This window comes from Martes martes, assembly GCF_963455335.1.
Source record: "Martes martes genome assembly, chromosome: 16".
Lineage (NCBI taxonomy): Eukaryota > Metazoa > Chordata > Mammalia > Carnivora > Mustelidae > Martes > Martes martes.
In genome coordinates, this window is record NC_137904.1 from 59,541,824 (window position 1) to 59,558,173 (window position 16,350).

General features: G+C 62.1%; 1 protein-coding gene across 6 annotated transcripts in view; it reads left to right on the forward strand.

Annotated features, from left to right (window-relative positions):
- Nucleotides 1-16,350, forward strand: part of TMEM94 (transmembrane protein 94) — a 33,796-nt gene that overhangs the window by 16,224 nt on the left and 1,222 nt on the right. Inside the window, exons 3-31 of one of the 6 annotated variants that reach the window (XM_080826877.1) lie at nucleotides 3,541-3,660; nucleotides 3,993-4,120; nucleotides 4,340-4,476; nucleotides 5,954-6,156; nucleotides 6,516-6,667; nucleotides 7,015-7,117; nucleotides 7,344-7,430; nucleotides 7,690-7,806; nucleotides 8,161-8,217; nucleotides 8,471-8,575; nucleotides 8,717-8,881; nucleotides 9,091-9,300; nucleotides 9,800-10,109; nucleotides 10,364-10,537; nucleotides 10,896-10,998; nucleotides 11,119-11,336; nucleotides 12,295-12,476; nucleotides 12,566-12,704; nucleotides 12,944-13,059; nucleotides 13,187-13,286; nucleotides 13,610-13,718; nucleotides 13,904-14,093; nucleotides 14,312-14,389; nucleotides 14,675-14,760; nucleotides 15,006-15,087; nucleotides 15,330-15,478; nucleotides 15,567-15,661; nucleotides 15,778-15,871; nucleotides 16,046-16,216. In XM_080826877.1, the coding sequence (XP_080683003.1) occupies nucleotides 3,541-3,660; nucleotides 3,993-4,120; nucleotides 4,340-4,476; nucleotides 5,954-6,156; nucleotides 6,516-6,667; nucleotides 7,015-7,117; nucleotides 7,344-7,430; nucleotides 7,690-7,806; nucleotides 8,161-8,217; nucleotides 8,471-8,575; nucleotides 8,717-8,881; nucleotides 9,091-9,300; nucleotides 9,800-10,109; nucleotides 10,364-10,537; nucleotides 10,896-10,998; nucleotides 11,119-11,336; nucleotides 12,295-12,476; nucleotides 12,566-12,704; nucleotides 12,944-13,059; nucleotides 13,187-13,286; nucleotides 13,610-13,718; nucleotides 13,904-14,093; nucleotides 14,312-14,389; nucleotides 14,675-14,760; nucleotides 15,006-15,087; nucleotides 15,330-15,478; nucleotides 15,567-15,661; nucleotides 15,778-15,871; nucleotides 16,046-16,216 (3,980 nt within the window). The remainder of the gene's footprint in view (nucleotides 1-3,540; nucleotides 3,661-3,992; nucleotides 4,121-4,339; nucleotides 4,477-5,953; nucleotides 6,157-6,515; nucleotides 6,668-7,014; nucleotides 7,118-7,343; nucleotides 7,431-7,689; nucleotides 7,807-8,160; nucleotides 8,218-8,470; nucleotides 8,576-8,716; nucleotides 8,882-9,090; nucleotides 9,301-9,799; nucleotides 10,110-10,363; nucleotides 10,538-10,895; nucleotides 10,999-11,118; nucleotides 11,337-12,294; nucleotides 12,477-12,565; nucleotides 12,705-12,943; nucleotides 13,060-13,186; nucleotides 13,287-13,609; nucleotides 13,719-13,903; nucleotides 14,094-14,311; nucleotides 14,390-14,674; nucleotides 14,761-15,005; nucleotides 15,088-15,329; nucleotides 15,479-15,566; nucleotides 15,662-15,777; nucleotides 15,872-16,045; nucleotides 16,217-16,350) is intronic. The other 5 variants (XM_080826878.1, XM_080826880.1, XM_080826879.1 and 2 more) reach the window with 5 other exon arrangements.

The window sequence follows — 16,350 nt, forward strand, 5'->3', positions numbered from 1 at the left end:
GAAGCACAATGAGAGAAGCAGTGATTTTTACTGGTAACAGGAAATCTGCCGGAGACAGGGTGACGTGTTGCTCTTCCGTGTCACTGAGGGGCCGAGGCCGTTGGAGGAGTGTGGCTGGGGCCCTGCAGAGTGGGCTGGCCCAGAAGGCTGTGTCCTTGCCCCCGGGCCCTACCTGTACGGGCAGGCCTTTTCTTCGGGAGGCGTGTGATTACAGAGTGGCTACTTTTCTTCTGCTGTGCCATCTTTAATCGCCGGTCTGGAGCTGGTGTTCCTGGCCAGACACAACATGCGTGGGTAGATGCGCACAGTCAGCGGGCGGGCCTCTGCTGGCCCTGCCCCAGGAGCATCTGCCCTCCTTGGGCCCATGCCTCCCACACTTGGAGAGCAGCAGTGTGCAGGTGCTAGGAACCGGGGTGCAGAGAGAAAGAGTGGATCCCCTTCTGGGTTGGGGAAGGGGGGGCACCCAGAATGAGGCGGCGGATGTCCAAAGTCTATAGGCCTGGTTCGAGGGGGGGTCACCCTGGTTCCCTGACCGAGCCTTTGCCTGCTTTCTGAGCAGGGTCCTCATCCCAGACCCAGTGGCTTCCCACGTGACCTGCAGCCCTTCTGGGATTTATCTGGCCCTGCCTTTCTTCTGCCCAATCCCCGGCTTCTGTCTCTTTGGCACGGGCAGTCTTTCCACCTCTGCGGGCCAGCCCTTCCCTGCCTCCGGGGCATTTTCTCACTGCAGCATTTCTGGAGGCCTGGCCCCGACAAGTCCTTCTTGGGAAGGAGAGAGAGCTCACGAAGTAGAGCCTGGGGAAGCAGAGGGCAGCAGGGACGGGTAGCATAGGAGGCCGCGTGCGCCGTGGCTGTGCCCGCCAGATCTTCTTCTTTCCTGGGTTGGGGGGAACGGGCATCACCCCCTGGGCCAGCCCCTTAGACATAAGAAGGCCTCTGGTCCCCTTCTCCTTTCTTCCTCCCTGCCTCCCCTTCCATGTCAGGAGTCAGGGAGGCAGACGTGCAGACCCTAATTTACCTGACACTTATCTGTTCTGGATCACGGCTTCTCAGGAAGGCCCCAGGGTCTCTGCCAGAGAGGGGTGGAGGCTCTGGGGTGTTTACCCATGCTGGGGTGTGGGCCCCCTGCCCAGAGGGCCCTATCTTCCTGAGCTGAAATAACCAGTTATCCCCTCTGGGAAGAACCATCTCTTATCTTCATAATCCCCCAAAGCCAGCATGGAGAGCAGGGATTAGGGGAGATTTAGGCAAGGGATCTGGGAAGTCCTGGGGCCAGGCTCAGTCTGGAGCTCATCCTCATCCCACAGGCTGAGAAAGCTGGCAGTGGGCCCGTGTGGGGGCTCTGCTCAGGTGCGTCCTACCAGGACGGGTCTGTGATCATGGGACGCCACCCCAGGGCAGCAGCCCCTTCTAGTCGTGGGGATGTGTGTCCGGTATGGAGACAGGCGCAGAGGAGGAAGTCTGGAATGTCGGTGGGCAAAGCCAGGGCAGACCCCAGGGAAGGCGGAGAGGGAGGAGAGGCGGGCCATGAGCTGAGCTGGCCAGGGTGTCACCAGCGTTAGCCAACCGTAGTCAGGACTCGGTAGGTAACTCCAGCCCCTTTCTTGGAGCCCCAAGACTAGGGCTTTTCTCCTCTTGCTCAGGAGCCTTTCCTGGTGGGAGCTCACATCGGAGCTCTTGGGAAAGACCCAGTTCTCCACCAGCACTCCTTTCCGGGGGGTGTTTTTTATTTCCCAGGACCCCTGACCTGGGGAATCTCTGTATCAGATTCAGTGTGTGCACTGGCCTCCCCTTCAGAAGCTCTCATCCGGTAGGTTTGGGGTGGGACCTGGACATCCACGTTTTTAGAAGCTCCAGGTATTTTGGCTACGAACCCCAGGCTGCCAAGCCTTGATTAACCTGTGCCTGGGGTCACTGAAGCTGTGTGTGCGCACTCGTTCTTCCATTCGTCCGGCTGGTGGCCGTGGGCCCACTGCTGCGTGCCAGGCAGTCTTGGCAGCCGCTTGGAGGGATGTGGAGATGGGAGAGTTCAGTACCTGTGTTCAAGGAACTGGCAATCTGGTGGGAAAGCGAGACAAGTCCACCTATAATGATAGTTCTCCATAATGCAGACCGGGAGCCAGCATGCCCCGGGTGCGCTCTCCCCATAAGTGCAGCCCTTGGCCTTGGGAAATTTTCCCAGAGCGGCTGACGTTGGAGCTGAGGCTTGAAGGGGAAGAGAGAGGTGTTTGGGGCCGGGAGCATGTTCCTGGGGAGGGAAACACGTAGAGGTACTTGCACCCGAGCTCGGAGAGCACAGCTTGCGTGGGGACTAGAGGAAACGCAGGAGAGGCTAGAGAAGCTGGTAGATCACAGGGCCTGCTCTGGAGTCTGGGCTCGACTGGAATGATAAACGGGGGTCAGTTGAGGCGACGTGTGCTGCTCTGGCTGGATGTTGCAGTTGGCTTGGAAGAGGGCGACCCTGAGAAGTGGGAGGGGGTGGTGGTCACTGCCGGAGCGGGGCTGTCCAGCTGGGAGGGCCACACTCCAGGGTTTTGGACGAATCCACTCCTAGGGGCCTGTGAAACAGCAGTGCGGCTGTGGAGTAAACAGGTCAGCGCTGGGGCCGCGCCTGGACTTAAACGTCAGGAGCCGTAGCTTGGCGGGGTGGTGGGGGACTCCACGATGGTGGTTGTCCTGGAAACGTACATGAATTTGTTAAGATGTCCTCGGGATGGGCTGTGGGGTGGGTGGAGGGGAGTCAGTCAGAGAAGGAGAAGACGGGGTGAAGCCCGGGAGGGGGGCTGTCTGTAAGGAGAGGCCAGGCCAGGCTCCCACAGGACAGCGTGGGTGGTCCCCAGTGCCGCCCAGGACCACCCCATCCATGCTCTGTTCCGCTACCCTCAGTGACAGGAGAGGACAGCATCGCAGGTCTTTTCCTGAGGGCAGCTGTCCCTTGTCTGAGATTGAGTCCTTTCTGACGCCAGAGTGTCACGATATGGTCCCTTCTGTGAAATTGTGGAAACGGTATTTGGTGGTTTTTTCCCCTAATGTTTTTACCTAGGAATAGTGAAGAGCTAGTGTCTCCTTGTTAGTTCCTCCTTCCCACTTTAAAAAACAAAAAACAAAAAAACCCACCATTTTTTGGCTCCTGAAATGCCCAGATGGCAGCAGAGGTTGGTGGGGAGGTGAGAGGGGCGAGAGCTGTGTGTGGGGCTGGGAGATGCCCATGGCCTTGGAAGGTGGGTTAGGAGTCACTGAGTAGAGTAAGTCTGTTTCTGTTTTTAACTTGGCCTTGAGGAGTAGGGGGCTTTTAAGGTAGTGGAAATATGAGCAAACACCCTGAGAGCTGGCTGGTGGGGGGGGGGGCTGGGGGAGGCTGGTGGACACCCTGAGAGCTGGCGGGCGGGGGGGGAGGCTGGTGGAGGAAGCAGAGGGAGGATGGGGGGGTGGGGGAGGGAAGACAAAGAAAGAGCCCTGCCTGTGGCCTGCCATGGAGGCCTCTCTGGGCAGTGCCCTGGGGCCTCACAGGGATGCTGACTGCTGCCTGCTTCCCTCCAGGGCGAGCCCCCCTTGGCCCTGGGCCTGTCTACCCGGAAGGCCCTCAGCATCCTGAAGGAGCAGCTGGAGGCAGTGCTGGAGGGACATGTGAAAGAACGGAAGAAATGTCTCACGTGGCAGGTGAAGCTTCTTCACGGGGAAGCCAGAGCCCCGCTGGGATGGCAGAGGGGCGTGGGGGGCCCAGGCTCGGGCCCAGGAGCCCACGCTCACGCCGGGCGGTGTGACCCGACCGGAGCTGTGCTAAAAATCGGAAGGCAGCCGGGGGCTGCCTCTCGGAGTGCTGGCCCGACCCCACCTGCTGCAGGAGCGCAAGCGGCTGGACCCCAGCTGAGACCAAAGCCAGAGGACCAAGGCAGCCCCAGGCCAGGGCAGGCAGGGATGGGAGGAAGGCGACGACGACGGGTCTAGCAGCTCCTTCCCGGGGCCCCTCACTCCCCGCCGCCCCTCCTCAGGAGCTGTGGAGAAGCAGTTTCCTGCACCACGGGAACCGCTGCTCCTGCTTCCACTGGCCCGGAGCCTCGCTCATGCTGCTGGCCGTGCTGCTGCTGCTCGGCTGCCATGGGGGCCAGCCGGCTGGCAGGTAACCGCGCCCCGCCTCGCCCCCGGAGAGCACTGGGCCGCCCCTCCTGCCTCCCACCTGGACCCCACCCCCCCCAGGGGAGCGCCATCGGTCCCCCGGCTGGCTGCTGTCAGCAGCACCCCCCCCCCCCGAACGGAGACCCTCTTTGCAGAAGGGACTGGGGTTGGCTGGGTGGGGGAGCCCCTCTCCCTGCTAGTACCCCGCCCCTCTTCCCGCCAGCCATGGGGTGGAGCTGGTGAACGCCTCGGCGCTGTTCCTCTTGCTGCTTCTCAACCTTGTCCTCATCGGGCGGCAAGATCGGCTGAAGCGTAGGGAGGTAGAGCGGAGGCTCCGAGGGATCATTGATCAAATCCAAGGTGAGGCCGAGGGTCAGGCGTGCTGGGTGGGAAAGGGTGCCCTGTGACGTGTGGGCCCCCGTGCTCTTCTCCTGAGGCCCCCCCCGGGAGCCCAGCACAAGGGGGTTGCCTGTGGCCAGCATTCTGGGGGCTCTTGGCATCAGGAGAGTTGGGAGGCTGCCCTGCCCTCTCTTGAGCAGGATAGTGAGAGGCATGGACAGCTAGGCGTGTGGCCTGAACACGGTGCACAGGGAGGCCGATGGCGGCCCAGTCGGCTCGCAGGCTTGCTAATGATGGGAGACTTAACGGGAAAGCCTCTCTCTTGGCAGGAGGACAGTTGAGGTTTTCTCTTCCAAGTCTGTCTTGTCTGGCGGTACTGGGCCGGGGCACGTGGGAAGATGGGCCAGGGAAGTCTGCAGGAGGCAGGGTTGGGGGCCCAGAGCCGGGAGCCCAAAATGGAGCAGCCCTGTTCCTAAAAAAGGGAGTTGCTCCGCCCGATTTCTGCTCGTTCTCTCATTCAGATAGCGTTTGCTAATCCCCAGCTCTGGATTGGGAATATTAGACTCTTCTGAGAGACAGTGGTTCCCACTTTCCAAGGGCCTGTGGTCTTATAAGAGAAATACCTAGCATCAGAGACCTTTCTCGAACCCAACCAGGCAGCAGACGTTTAAATGCTAAGTGAGAAGGGTTTGCTTCATTCTGAAATGATCAGTTGGTTGCAGCCACATGCCAGGTATGGGAAGGACAACAGTGACCGAGAAACATGGGCCCTGCTCTCTGAGAGCTCGGTCTCTTGCTTAGGAACCATCAATGGCTCCCTCTTGCTTATCAGAGCTGCCCAGAGCCTCTGCGCCAGGCTCCAGCCTCCCTCTCTGGACTTTTCTCTTACTGTCATCTTCACCTGAAAACCCCTCCCCAGTGCCAGACCCACCGTGGACCAACCTGCTTCTGTGCCTCATCCTGCTGTCCCCCTCCCTGGCGTGCTCCTCCCTCATCGGCTCCAGCTGACAGATCTGCCCATCTTAAACTCCGCTCCCTTTCCCCTGAGGCCGCCTCTGATGGCGTCAGCTCTCCTGTGCTCCTGCAGCTCCGGGATCTTTCCTAATGCCCTGAGCACGGGTTTGCCGTGATTCGTGTTTGCCCACAGACATCTCTCTTTTCGGTTTCGGCTCCTCAAGGGCAGGGACTGTGTCATCTTCACCTTTGACCTTTGCATCCCTCAAAGCCCTCGGCGTTGCTTGTGAAACGTATTTGAATGGAGTTAAGGGTATAAAGAATAAGCCGGTGTTCAGAGGGGTAGAAGTGCTGGGCTGGAGTGGCGGGAGAGACTTCACAGGGGAGGTGCCCTTGAGAGAGGGGTCGTGTTGGCGTGGCTGGTGCGGGTTGCTGTAAGCCTTCTGGGAAAGGAAGGTGAGCAGGCAGAGCTCCACGGTGTGCGCTGGGTGGCTGATGTACGGAGCCGTCGGTGAGGTGGTTTCTTTCCTCCCCTTTTCCTCAGATGCACTCAGGGATGGCAAGGAGATCAAGTGGCCAGATGCCATGTACCCAGACCTCCACATGCCCTTTGCACCGTCCTGGTCCCTGCACTGGGCCTACAGAGACGGACATCTGGTCAACCTGCCAGTTAGCCTGTTGGTAGAAGGAGACATCATAGCTCTGAGGCCCGGGCAGGAATCGTTCGCCTCTCTGAGGGGGATCAAGGTAGCTCGAGGCTTTTCTCCTTCCCTGGAAATGCTGTGGGAGCATCTACAGGCAGTGGTGGGAGGGTCCCAGGGCTCAATCCTGAACCTTCCCGGCCAACTCACAGGCTTCTTGGCAAGGGCTCTGGAAGAATGGGTAAGAGCCGGAAGGTCTTTCTCCTTGTCCTGTTCTTCCTTTTCTCTGCCCCTTAAGCTGCGAGGAATCCAGTTCCACAAGCACCACCCTCCCCCACCCCACGCCTGACTCTCTGTCAGCCGGTGGTCCCTAACCCAGTGAGGTGTCTGCACTTAGCTGAATTGTCCAGGAAGAGTGGCTTCTGATTGAACCAATGCCCTTGACCCCTCCCCTGACTCTGGCAGGATGATGAGCACATCGTCTTGGAGCCCGGAGACCTGTTTCCCCCTTTCTCTCCACCCCCCTCCCCCCGGGGAGAAGTGAAGAAGGGGCCGCAGAACCCCCAGCAGCACCGGCTCTTCCGCGTCCTTGAGACCCCTGTAATCGACAACATCAGGTCGGCTTGTGGTCCCGCCTTCCTTCTGGCGCCCAAGTTCTCTCCCCTGGTGCCTCTGGGAGCAGGGGGCAGGGTGACAAGGAGAGAGCCTGGTTTATCCAGAGCTCCCCTTCGGGTAGGCACCTCTGTAGATTTTTCAACTTGAGCATCTCATGAGAATTCCTAGCCTGGGCCATTGTTCCTCTCCCCTCTGGAGCTCTGAGGGGACCACTCTAGAGGCTGCCCCAGACCCCTCTCCCAGGGAGCAGGAGAGATGGCCTGACTCAGTGATGCCCAGGCAGGTGGGTGTTTCCGGCCTCTCCCCCCTCCAAGGGCTCGCCCAGCTACAGGATCACCCCTCTCTGCAGATGGTGCCTGGACATGGCCCTGTCCCGCCCAGTCACCGCCCTGGACAACGAGAGGTTCACGGTGCAGTCGGTGATGCTGCAGTACGCGGTGCCCGTGGTCCTGGTGCGTGAGGCGGGCCTCGCGGGGCAGGGGAGAGGGCCAGGAAATGGGGGAGCCTCGGGGCCAGATTCAGGTGAGCGCGTGAGAAGACGGGGAGGGGGGTGCCCAGAGTGAGATGGCCGGTGCTGGGGCTGGGTGGGGGTGTGAGTGGGCAGAGGAAGGGGAGCCTTAGAGCCAGGGTCCCTGTCCGGGTGGGGGGCTAAGGCTGCGCTTCTCCTGTTCCCTGAAGGCCAGCTTCCTCATCACCAATGCCCTGCGCTTCATGCTGAGTGCCCCTGGCGTCGCCTCCTGGCAGTACACCCTCCTGCAGCTGCAGGTAAGCCCTGCCCTTACCCCTCCGCGGTGTCCTGCTCTTTCCTGGGAGGCCGGGTCCCCTCGCGCGGTCCTGGCTGTCCCTCCCTCTGCAGCCCAGGGGTCACAGCTGGAGGATGCCTGCTCCCCTTCTTTTCCTGCACTGGACAGCTGTCCCTTTCTACTCAGGGAAGGGCTTCGGGGCTGGGGAAGGCCTCCCGTCCCTCTGTCTCCACAGGCCAGCGGCTCTTTGAGAGGCCTCAGTGCGGTTCGTGCTTCCGCAGGTCAATGGCGTCCTGCCCATCCTGCCCCTGCTCTTTCCAGTCCTCTGGGTCCTGGCAACCGCCTGTGGAGAAGCTCGGGTCCTGGCCCAGATGAGCAAGGCCTCGCCCAGCTCCCTGGTAGGTTGTTCCAAGGCATCATGGGGACAGCACAAAAAGAAAAAACTCGGGGGCCGAGAGAGGGTGTCAGCTGGGGCCCAGTGACTGGGTGCCGAGGTCCAGCCCCACGGGGGGCCCCTCTCCCCGGCACGGGTAGGCCCTGAGCTGTTCTCCGTGTGGAGGAGCCTCCAGGATGGGCCGTGTGAGGCGGGGGTCGTCCATGCTGGAGCTCAGCACACATGGGGTTCAGGAATGGCCCGGGTGTCCTTTATCAAAGGCGTCGGGAGCCTTGCTGGTGGGGGGGACGCCCACCCTTGCAGCTTGGAGGCCTGTGTGAGGATGCCTCCCTGAGCCGGTGCCCTCTTCTCGGTGCAGCTGGCCAAGTTCTCGGAGGATACTCTCAGCAGCTATACCGAAGCCGTCTCCTCTCAGGTACACTCACCTGGGACACTTTCTGCCCTTGGACCTTGGAGCCGCCAACCTGAGCTCCCTCAAGCTGGCCCCTTCCGGAACCCCGAGGCTCCCCTATTTTATGGCCTCGGAGCCTCCTGTCTCATGTGGGCAGTGCGCTCTGCCCAGGCCAATGCCTCTCCACCCCGACTTCCTGGTGTCCCCGGACTGTTTCCTCTGCCAGCCCCTGAGGCTCTCTCCAGGGAAATAACATGGACTTCGTCTCTCCCACCAGGAAATGCTGCGCTGCATTTGGGGGCATTTCCTGCGGGTGATCCAAGGGACATCGCCGACGCTAAGCCATAGCTCCAGCCTGCTGCACAGCCTGGGCTCGGTCACGGTGAGGACGGGCCCTGCGGGAGGACCTCGCCCCCGCTGGCCGGCTGCCTGGCTGTGTCTGGGTGCCTGCCGGCCACTTGAATGGACCCTGGCAGGTTGGGGAATGCCAGGCCCCGTCCCCAACCCCCATCTCTCCCTGCAGGTCCTGTGCTGTGTGGACAAACAGGGGATCCTGTCGTGGCCAAACCCCAGCCCAGAGACTGTGCTGTTCTTCAGTGGGAAGGTGGAGCCGCCCCACAGCAGCCACGAGGACCTCACCGATGACCTGTCTACCCGCTCCTTCTGCCATCCTGAGGTAGAGGAAGAGGTAGGGCCGGCTGCCAGGGACCCAGCTCCGGGCCCGGCCAGTGGCCTCAGGGAGGGCGAGGCTGGGAGGGCGAAGGAAGGCTCCAGCACTGTTAGGATCTGCTTCTCGGCCGTTCACGCAGAGCCTCCGCCTCAGAACTGCCCTGCCTCCCTGGCCCATGGCAGCCAGCGGGACCCCGGTCCGAGGCCTGTGCTCCTTGTTCTCCTCAGCCCCACGAACGAGATGCCCTCCTGGCCGGGTCTCTGAACGCTTCCCTGCACCTTTCCAATGAGCAGGAGCGTGGCGACTGGCCGGGTGATGGTCCCAAGCCCCCCGAATTCTACTCTCACCACAAAGCCCACGGCCGCAGCAAACACCCGTCCGGCTCCAACGTGAGCTTCAGCCGGGACACGGAGGGCGGGGAGGAAGAGACTGGCAAGGTGAGAGCAGCGCGGAGGGCAGCCACGGGGTGTCCTGGCCTCCCCCACTGCAGGGGCCAAGGGGGGCAGCCTGTCCTGGGTGGATGAAGCCGAAGGCACAGATGCGGCGGCCTCCGTTCCCAGGCCTCCAGGCTCGGCCAGGCGGGACGGCCTCCTGAGGCCTCATCCAGGGCCCGGGGCCCTCGCAGGAGGGAGACCCCTCTGGGTCTTGCAGATGGTGACTGGTTGGGGCAAGGCCCTTCTGGTCACAACCTTCTGAAGACAGAAGGCTGGTGGGTCCCTCCCGGCTCCCTCCCTGCTCCCTCCCTGCCCTGGGTGTCCTCCACCCGCTGCCACTGCTGGGCAGAGCTACCAGAAGCAGCCGAACCCCAGCAGGGACACGGGGAGAGGGTTTCTGGGAGGGATGGGACAAGCACGCGCGCGAACAGGCTTTCTGGGAAGGGGTGCCTTCTCCCCAGCTGAGGTTCCCCTCTCCCCTCCCCGGTTCCCTGCGACCCAGCCCGGGCTGGAGGGTGAGCCCTACGAAGCAGAGGACTTCGTGTGTGACTACCACCTGGAGATGCTGAGCCTGTCCCAGGACCAGCAGAACCCCTCCTGCATCCAGTTCGATGACTCCAACTGGCAGCTGCACCTCACGTCCCTGAAGCCCCTGGGCCTCAACGTGCTGCTGAACCTCTGCAACGCCGGCGTCACCGAGCGGCTGTGCCGCTTCTCCGACCACTTGTGCAACATCGCCCTGCAGGAGAGCCACAGCGCCGTCCTGCCCGTGCATGTGCCCTGGGGCCTCTGCGAGCTCGCCCGCCTCATAGGTGCGCTGGCCCCAGCTCTGAGCACACCGCTGCCCCAGGCCTTCGTGGGGAGCCCCGTCAGGCCTGTCGGCTTCCCTCCAGCCCCTGGAAACGGGCCCCCTTCGACGGTGCTTCCTAGTCTGGGAGAATAACCAAGGGGGAAAGGGGGAAAGAACCAGCCTAGCCCGATGGGGGTTCTCTCCCTGCAAGGGAGGGAGGTACAGGTGCCACGGGCTTCCTCCTGACACCCCAGGTTGCCATCCCTCCCCCTGCAGGCTTCACCCCTGGTGCCAAGGAGCTCTTCAAGCAGGAGAACCACCTTGCACTCTACCGCCTCCCCAGTGCCGAGATGGTGAAGGAGACCTCGCTGGGGAGGCTGTCCTGTGTCACCAAGCGGCGCCCCCCGCTCAGCCATATGATCAGTCTCTTCATCAAGGACACCACCACCAGTGAGACTTCCAGGCTTGCCCAGCATCAGGCCAGACCTTTTCCCAGAGTTTGGCAGGGCAGGACTTCTCTTAGGTGTCCCTTTTTTAAGGGGGCCTGGGCAGAGGAGCGCTAGACTGCTTCCAGAGCCTTCCACAGACGTGGCAGGGATTGGATTTGGGGACTGGTGCTGGGGTGGCGGTGGCCACAGGGGTTGAGGACTGTCTGAAGGCCCACAAGCCCACACAGGCTTGGGGCATTCTACTCCCCAGGGGCTCCCTAGTGCCCTTCTCAAGGACGGCAGGGTGTTAATTGAGGCAAGAGTGAGAGGCGGCAGTGACTTGGGGCGCTCATGGTTCAGCCTGGTCCTCCCCGCCTCAGGCACAGAGCAGATGCTTTCCCATGGCACGGCTGACGTGGTCTTAGAGGCCTGCACGGACTTCTGGGACGGGGCGGACATCTACCCTCTTTCGGGTTCTGACAGGTAGGTGAGGAACCGCGTCTCGTGCTGATGGCGGATGGCCCCGGCCGTCCGCCCGCCTGGCTCACAAGCAGGGGGCACCTCAGGGCCACTCACCTCACTTTTGCCCTGCTTCCTTGGCAGAAAGAAAGTGCTGGATTTTTACCAGCGAGCCTGCTTGTCTGGTTACTGCTCTGCCTTCGCCTACAAGCCCATGAGCTGCGCCCTGTCCTCTCAGCTCAACGGCAAGTGCATCGAGCTGGTACAGGCGCCTGGCCAGAGCAGCATCTTCACCGTGTGTGAGCTGCCCAGCACCGTCCCCATCAAGCTGAGCACACGCCGCAACAGCTGGAGCTCGGACGGTACCGGGCGCGTCCGTCCCGGGGGAGGGGGGTGGCGTGGGGGGGCTTCCGGAGGGCCGTGGAATCCATCAGAGTGGAGGGAACCGTGGGCTCGCTGGACCTGGAGCATCGAGGTGGCGCTCACTGTCTGGTGGCGTGGGCAAGTCCCTTAGCCATCTCATGGGCACCCAGGTGCTCGTTCTGCCCTCCTCCCAGGTTTCTGGTGACACTCGGTGTGATAGCAAAGGGCTTTCTTTGGAAGTTATAAAGCAGCAGTATTTGTAGACCATTAGTCTTTTTTTTTTTTTTTTTAAGATTTTATTTATTTGACAGAAATCACAAGTAGGCAGAGAGGCAGGCAGAGAGAGACAGGGAAGCAGGCTCCCCGCCAAGCAGGGAGCCCGATGTGGGGCTCGATCCCAGGACACTGAGATCATGACCTGAGCCGAAGGCAGTGGCCTAACCGGCTGAGCCACCCAGGCGCCCCTAGACCATTAGTCTTATTTGATCAGACAAAAAGGCCAGGCCGCGATGCTGCTGGAACGGAGGGACTCAGAGCCACCCCACCCCTCCCCATGCTACCAAACAGACAGACTCACAGAGTCTTATGACCCAAAGACCATGAACTGAGGCCATGGCTGAGAGTGAGGGCAGCTCCCCATCCCCCTGGCCCTGTGGTTACTCCTTAGGATCATCACCTGACTGATGAGTACCTTTCATTGTCTTTTCTCCTGTGTCTGTTGGCTCCTCTGTGTCTTGGCTGTGTGTGCGTGTGCGTGCTCGTGGCTGTGTGTGTGCGTGCGCGTGTGTGTGCGCGCGCGTGTGTGTGTGTGTGTGTGTGTGTGTGTGTGTGGTCCCCTGGGGCCCACATGCTCATTGATTTGGGTGTGGCATCTGTGTGTGTGGCCTGGGCTGCCTCCTGGAATCTGCTGGTTCCTGGGTGTCCCGGCTGGGCTTTGTGCCTTGTGCCTACCTGAAGAAGGGATCGGGGAGGTGCTGGAGAAGGAAGACTGCATGCAGGCCCTGAGTGGCCAGATCTTCATGGGCATGGTGTCCTCCCAGTACCAGGCCCGGCTGGACATCGTGCGCCTCATCGACGGGCTGGTCAATGCATGCATCCGCTTCGTCTACTTCTCTTTGGAGGATGAGCTCAAAAGCAAGGTGGGGGAGAGCCACCCCCGTCTGCCTCAATGACCCTTTCTCCCACGCGCTCGTGGGCCCATCTGTTCACTGGCATCTTTCTTGTGCAGGTATTTGCAGAAAAGATGGGCCTGGAGACAGGCTGGAACTGCCACATCTCCCTGACGCCCAACGGTGACATGCCCGGCTCTGAGATCCCCCCCTCCAGCCCGAGCCATGCTGGCTCCCTGCATGACGACCTGAACCAGGGTGAGGGCATGGGTTTGGGGCAGGGACGAGGTGGGCGTGGGCGGTTCTAGAAGGAGCCTCCGTAGATCCTCTTGAGAAGTAACGTTCCCTTGGAAAATGGCCCTCGTCTCCCTGCGGTAACAACAGCTGACAGTGGAGGAGAGGAGACCGGAAGCAGGAAGTTCTCTGCCATCTTCAGGGCAAGAAAAGGCCCCCAGAAGGCTGACTGCAAGGTGAAGGACAGGTTTTCATCCCCACAGTGTCCCGAGATGATGCGGAAGGGCTCCTTCTGATGGAGGAGGAGGGTCACTCAGACCTCATTAGCTTCCAGCCTACGGACAGCGACCTCCCCAGCTTCTTGGAGGACTGCAACCGGGTAGGATGGCAGGGCCCAGGCCCCTTGGCCCTCCGAGGTAGCTGACTGGCCGGCCCACAGAAGGGAGGGAAGGAGGGAGGGAGCCCTCTCCCGACCCTGCGGCTACTGACATCTCTGCTCTGTCCAGGCCAAGCTGCCACGCGGCATCCACCAAGTGCGCCCCCACTTGCAGAACATCGACAACGTGCCCCTGCTCGTACCGCTGTTCACCGACTGTACCCCTGAGAGTGAGTCCCATTGCTACGGCTGCTAAGGAGGCCTGGGCTCCCGGTGGGCTCTGCAGGAGAGTCCCGTGCGGGCGGCTGAGTGATCCAAGCTGGGAGGAGCCGGGGAAACGCAGTGGGCTGGAGCTGCGGGTGTGCCCTTTCTAGCGAGTCGGAAGGGACCGCAGTTCCATGATACTCACGTGCTTGAGGGGAGGACCGTCCCCAAAGCGGGGCCTCCTCCCCCCACCCCATCTCCTGCTCTCCTACCCTGTGGGTCTCTGCCCAGAGCCTCACACAGGGCTCCAGGCGCCTGACTCTTGTGCTCCCCAACCCTGCCCCCTCAGCCATGTGTGAGATGATCAAGATCATGCAGGAATACGGGGAGGTGACCTGCTGCCTGGGCAGCTCTGCCAATCTAAGGAACAGTTGCCTTTTCCTCCAGAGTGACATCAGGTCAGGGGGATGCCCGAGCATGGGGGCTTGCGTGGAGCTGGGGCACATTCCGTGGCTGATCTTGCTAGGGTTGAGACCAACGGACTGGGCACGGTGGGGAGAGAGGGATCGGGTGCTGGCCTCCTCCCATGGGATATGGGATGTTCGCAGAGTGTGGCTGATGGCTTTCCCCCTCCACTGAGCAGCATTGCCCTGGATCCCCTGTACCCATCCCGCTGCTCCTGGGAGACCTTTGGTTATGCCACCAGCACCAGCATGGCCCAGGCCTCGGATGGCCTTTCTCCCCTCCAGCTCTCGGGGCAGCTCAACAGCCTGCCCTGCTCCCTGACCTTTCGCCAGGAGGAGACCATCAGCATCATCCGGCTCATTGAGCAGGTAGGGGCTTGGGCTGGCACAGCGGGCAGGGAAGGGAGGGCTGCGCGGAGTGGGCAGGAGTGACACAGGATCCGTCTAGGCTCCCAGGGGCTGATCTCCCTCCCAGAGAGGCTCACTGGCCTCCACCCTTTCCTAGCAAGAGCCTCTGGGGCATCTGGCTCTTGGCTAAGATCTGTCAGCTGTAGGCCCGGCCACACTCTGTCCCTCCCGGTCCCTAGGCGCGGCACGCCACCTATGGCCTTCGCAAGTGCTTCCTCTTCCTGCTGCAGTGCCAGCTGACGCTCGTGGTCATCCAGGTGAGCGGAGGCCTGCCCCGGCACCGGCCCACCCCACCCGCTCCTCCACTCAAGGTCCAGCCGAGAGTCGGGGGCGGTCGGCTGGGAGGATGTGGCACGGCCGAGGGGGGCCCTGGCTCTGTGGAACCCCTGGGCCTTTGGAGCTGACCCGTCAGCAGGGTAGCAGCCCCTGGGGCCCCAGCTCCTCTGGGCATCTGTCTGGGCACAGGGCAAGGCAGCCGCGGGGCTCCTGGCGTCCTACTATTGGCCAGAGCCTAATCCTGCTTCCTGGCTCTCCTGGTCTAGTTCCTGTCTTGCCTGGTTCAGCTGCCGCCACTGCTGAGCACCACAGACATCCTGTGGCTGTCCTGCTTTTGCTACCCTCTGCTCAGGTGAGAGTTATGCCATCCATCTTGGTCCAGGCGGGCGGGGCTGGGACGGCACCGAGCAGCTCCAAGGAGCCCCCCCTGGCACAGGAGACACTGGCCGGGGGGAAGGCCAGGGGGGACGCTCCCTTGTCTTGCCCCATCCCCCCTAGGCCTGCCCTCACTCCCAAAACTCCCGAAAGGCTTCCCACATGGGAATTGACGGACAGAAGATCACAGTCCCCACCCTTCACCAAGTCCCTCCTTTTCAGCATCTCTCTGTTGGGGAAGCCCCCCCACAGCTCCATCATGTCTATGGCCACAGGGAAGAACCTTCAGTCTATTCCTAAGAAGGTAGGCAACGTGGAGCCCTGTGGGCCTGAGCCTTTGCTGAGGAACGTGGGTGCCAAGGGGGCCGAGCCTTGGGGGAGAGATAGGGGCTTCGGTCAGAACTTCCCTCAACCGAAGGGGAGGTGGCTGTACAGAGCTGGGAAGGATCCTCTCCCCACCGGGCCTACCCAGTTCCCAAAAGAGCCTGCGGAGCCCCGGGCCAGGGGGGCCGCCCCGGGAGTGACGGGCCTCCCTTCGTCCTGCAGACCCAGCACTACTTCCTGCTCTGCTTCCTGCTCAAATTCAGCCTCACCATCAGCTCGTGCCTCGTCTGCTTTGGCTTCACGCTGCAGAGCTTCTGCGACAGCTCCCGGGCCCGCAACCTCACCAACTGCTCGTCCATCATGCTGCCCAGGTGCGGCCTGCCCCGCCCCGCCCCCCCCCCCCCCCGTCCGCTTTCCTGGGGCCCAGCGTGGGGCTGAGTCCACCCCTTGCTTTGGCAGTCCTGCCGACACAGCTCCCGCCTGGTTTGACAACTTTGCCAACGGGCTGCTGACGGCTCAGAAGCTCACCGCCGCCCTGATCGTCCTGCACACGGGTGAGGGGCTCCCCAGGAGGAGGGGCTGGTGGGGGCTGGAGGGTCGCCCTGGGGGCAAGGCCTCGGGTTGGGGGGGGGTGTCTGATGGCTCCCCACACTGACCCCGTTTTCTCCAGTCTTCATTTCCATCACCCACGTGCATCGCACCAAGCCCCTGTGGCGAAAGAGCCCCTTGACCAACCTCTGGTGGGCCGTGACCGTACCTGTGGTGTGAGTATCTGCGGGTGGACGTGGGGGAGGGGCCTTTGGCGGGACGGGGGTCGGAAATCCTGCTTCAGGGGGCTGAGCCGGAGGTCGGACGGTGCCCTCCTTGAGCTACTTGTACTGAGAACGGCAGGGAAGGAAGCCGGAAGGCTCACATGGGGCTGCCGCCTCTCCCTGCAGCCTACTGGGCCAGGTGGTCCAGACGGCAGTGGACCTGCAGCTGTGGACGGACGGGGACAGCCCTGTCCACTTTGGTCTGGACGACGTGCCTCTGCTGACATGGCTCCTGGGCTGCCTGTCCTTGGTCCTTGTGGTGGTGACCAACGAGGTCGTGAAGCTGCATGAGATTCGGTGAGCCACCAACGGGGCACTCCCTCTGGGCTCAGGCTCATTCCTTGGGCCTGTGACCTCCCGGGCACAGCTCCGGCGCTTGCCTCCGCTGCCTGGACTTCCCTCCTCCTCTGGGGTCCTGCCCTGTCCCCGGT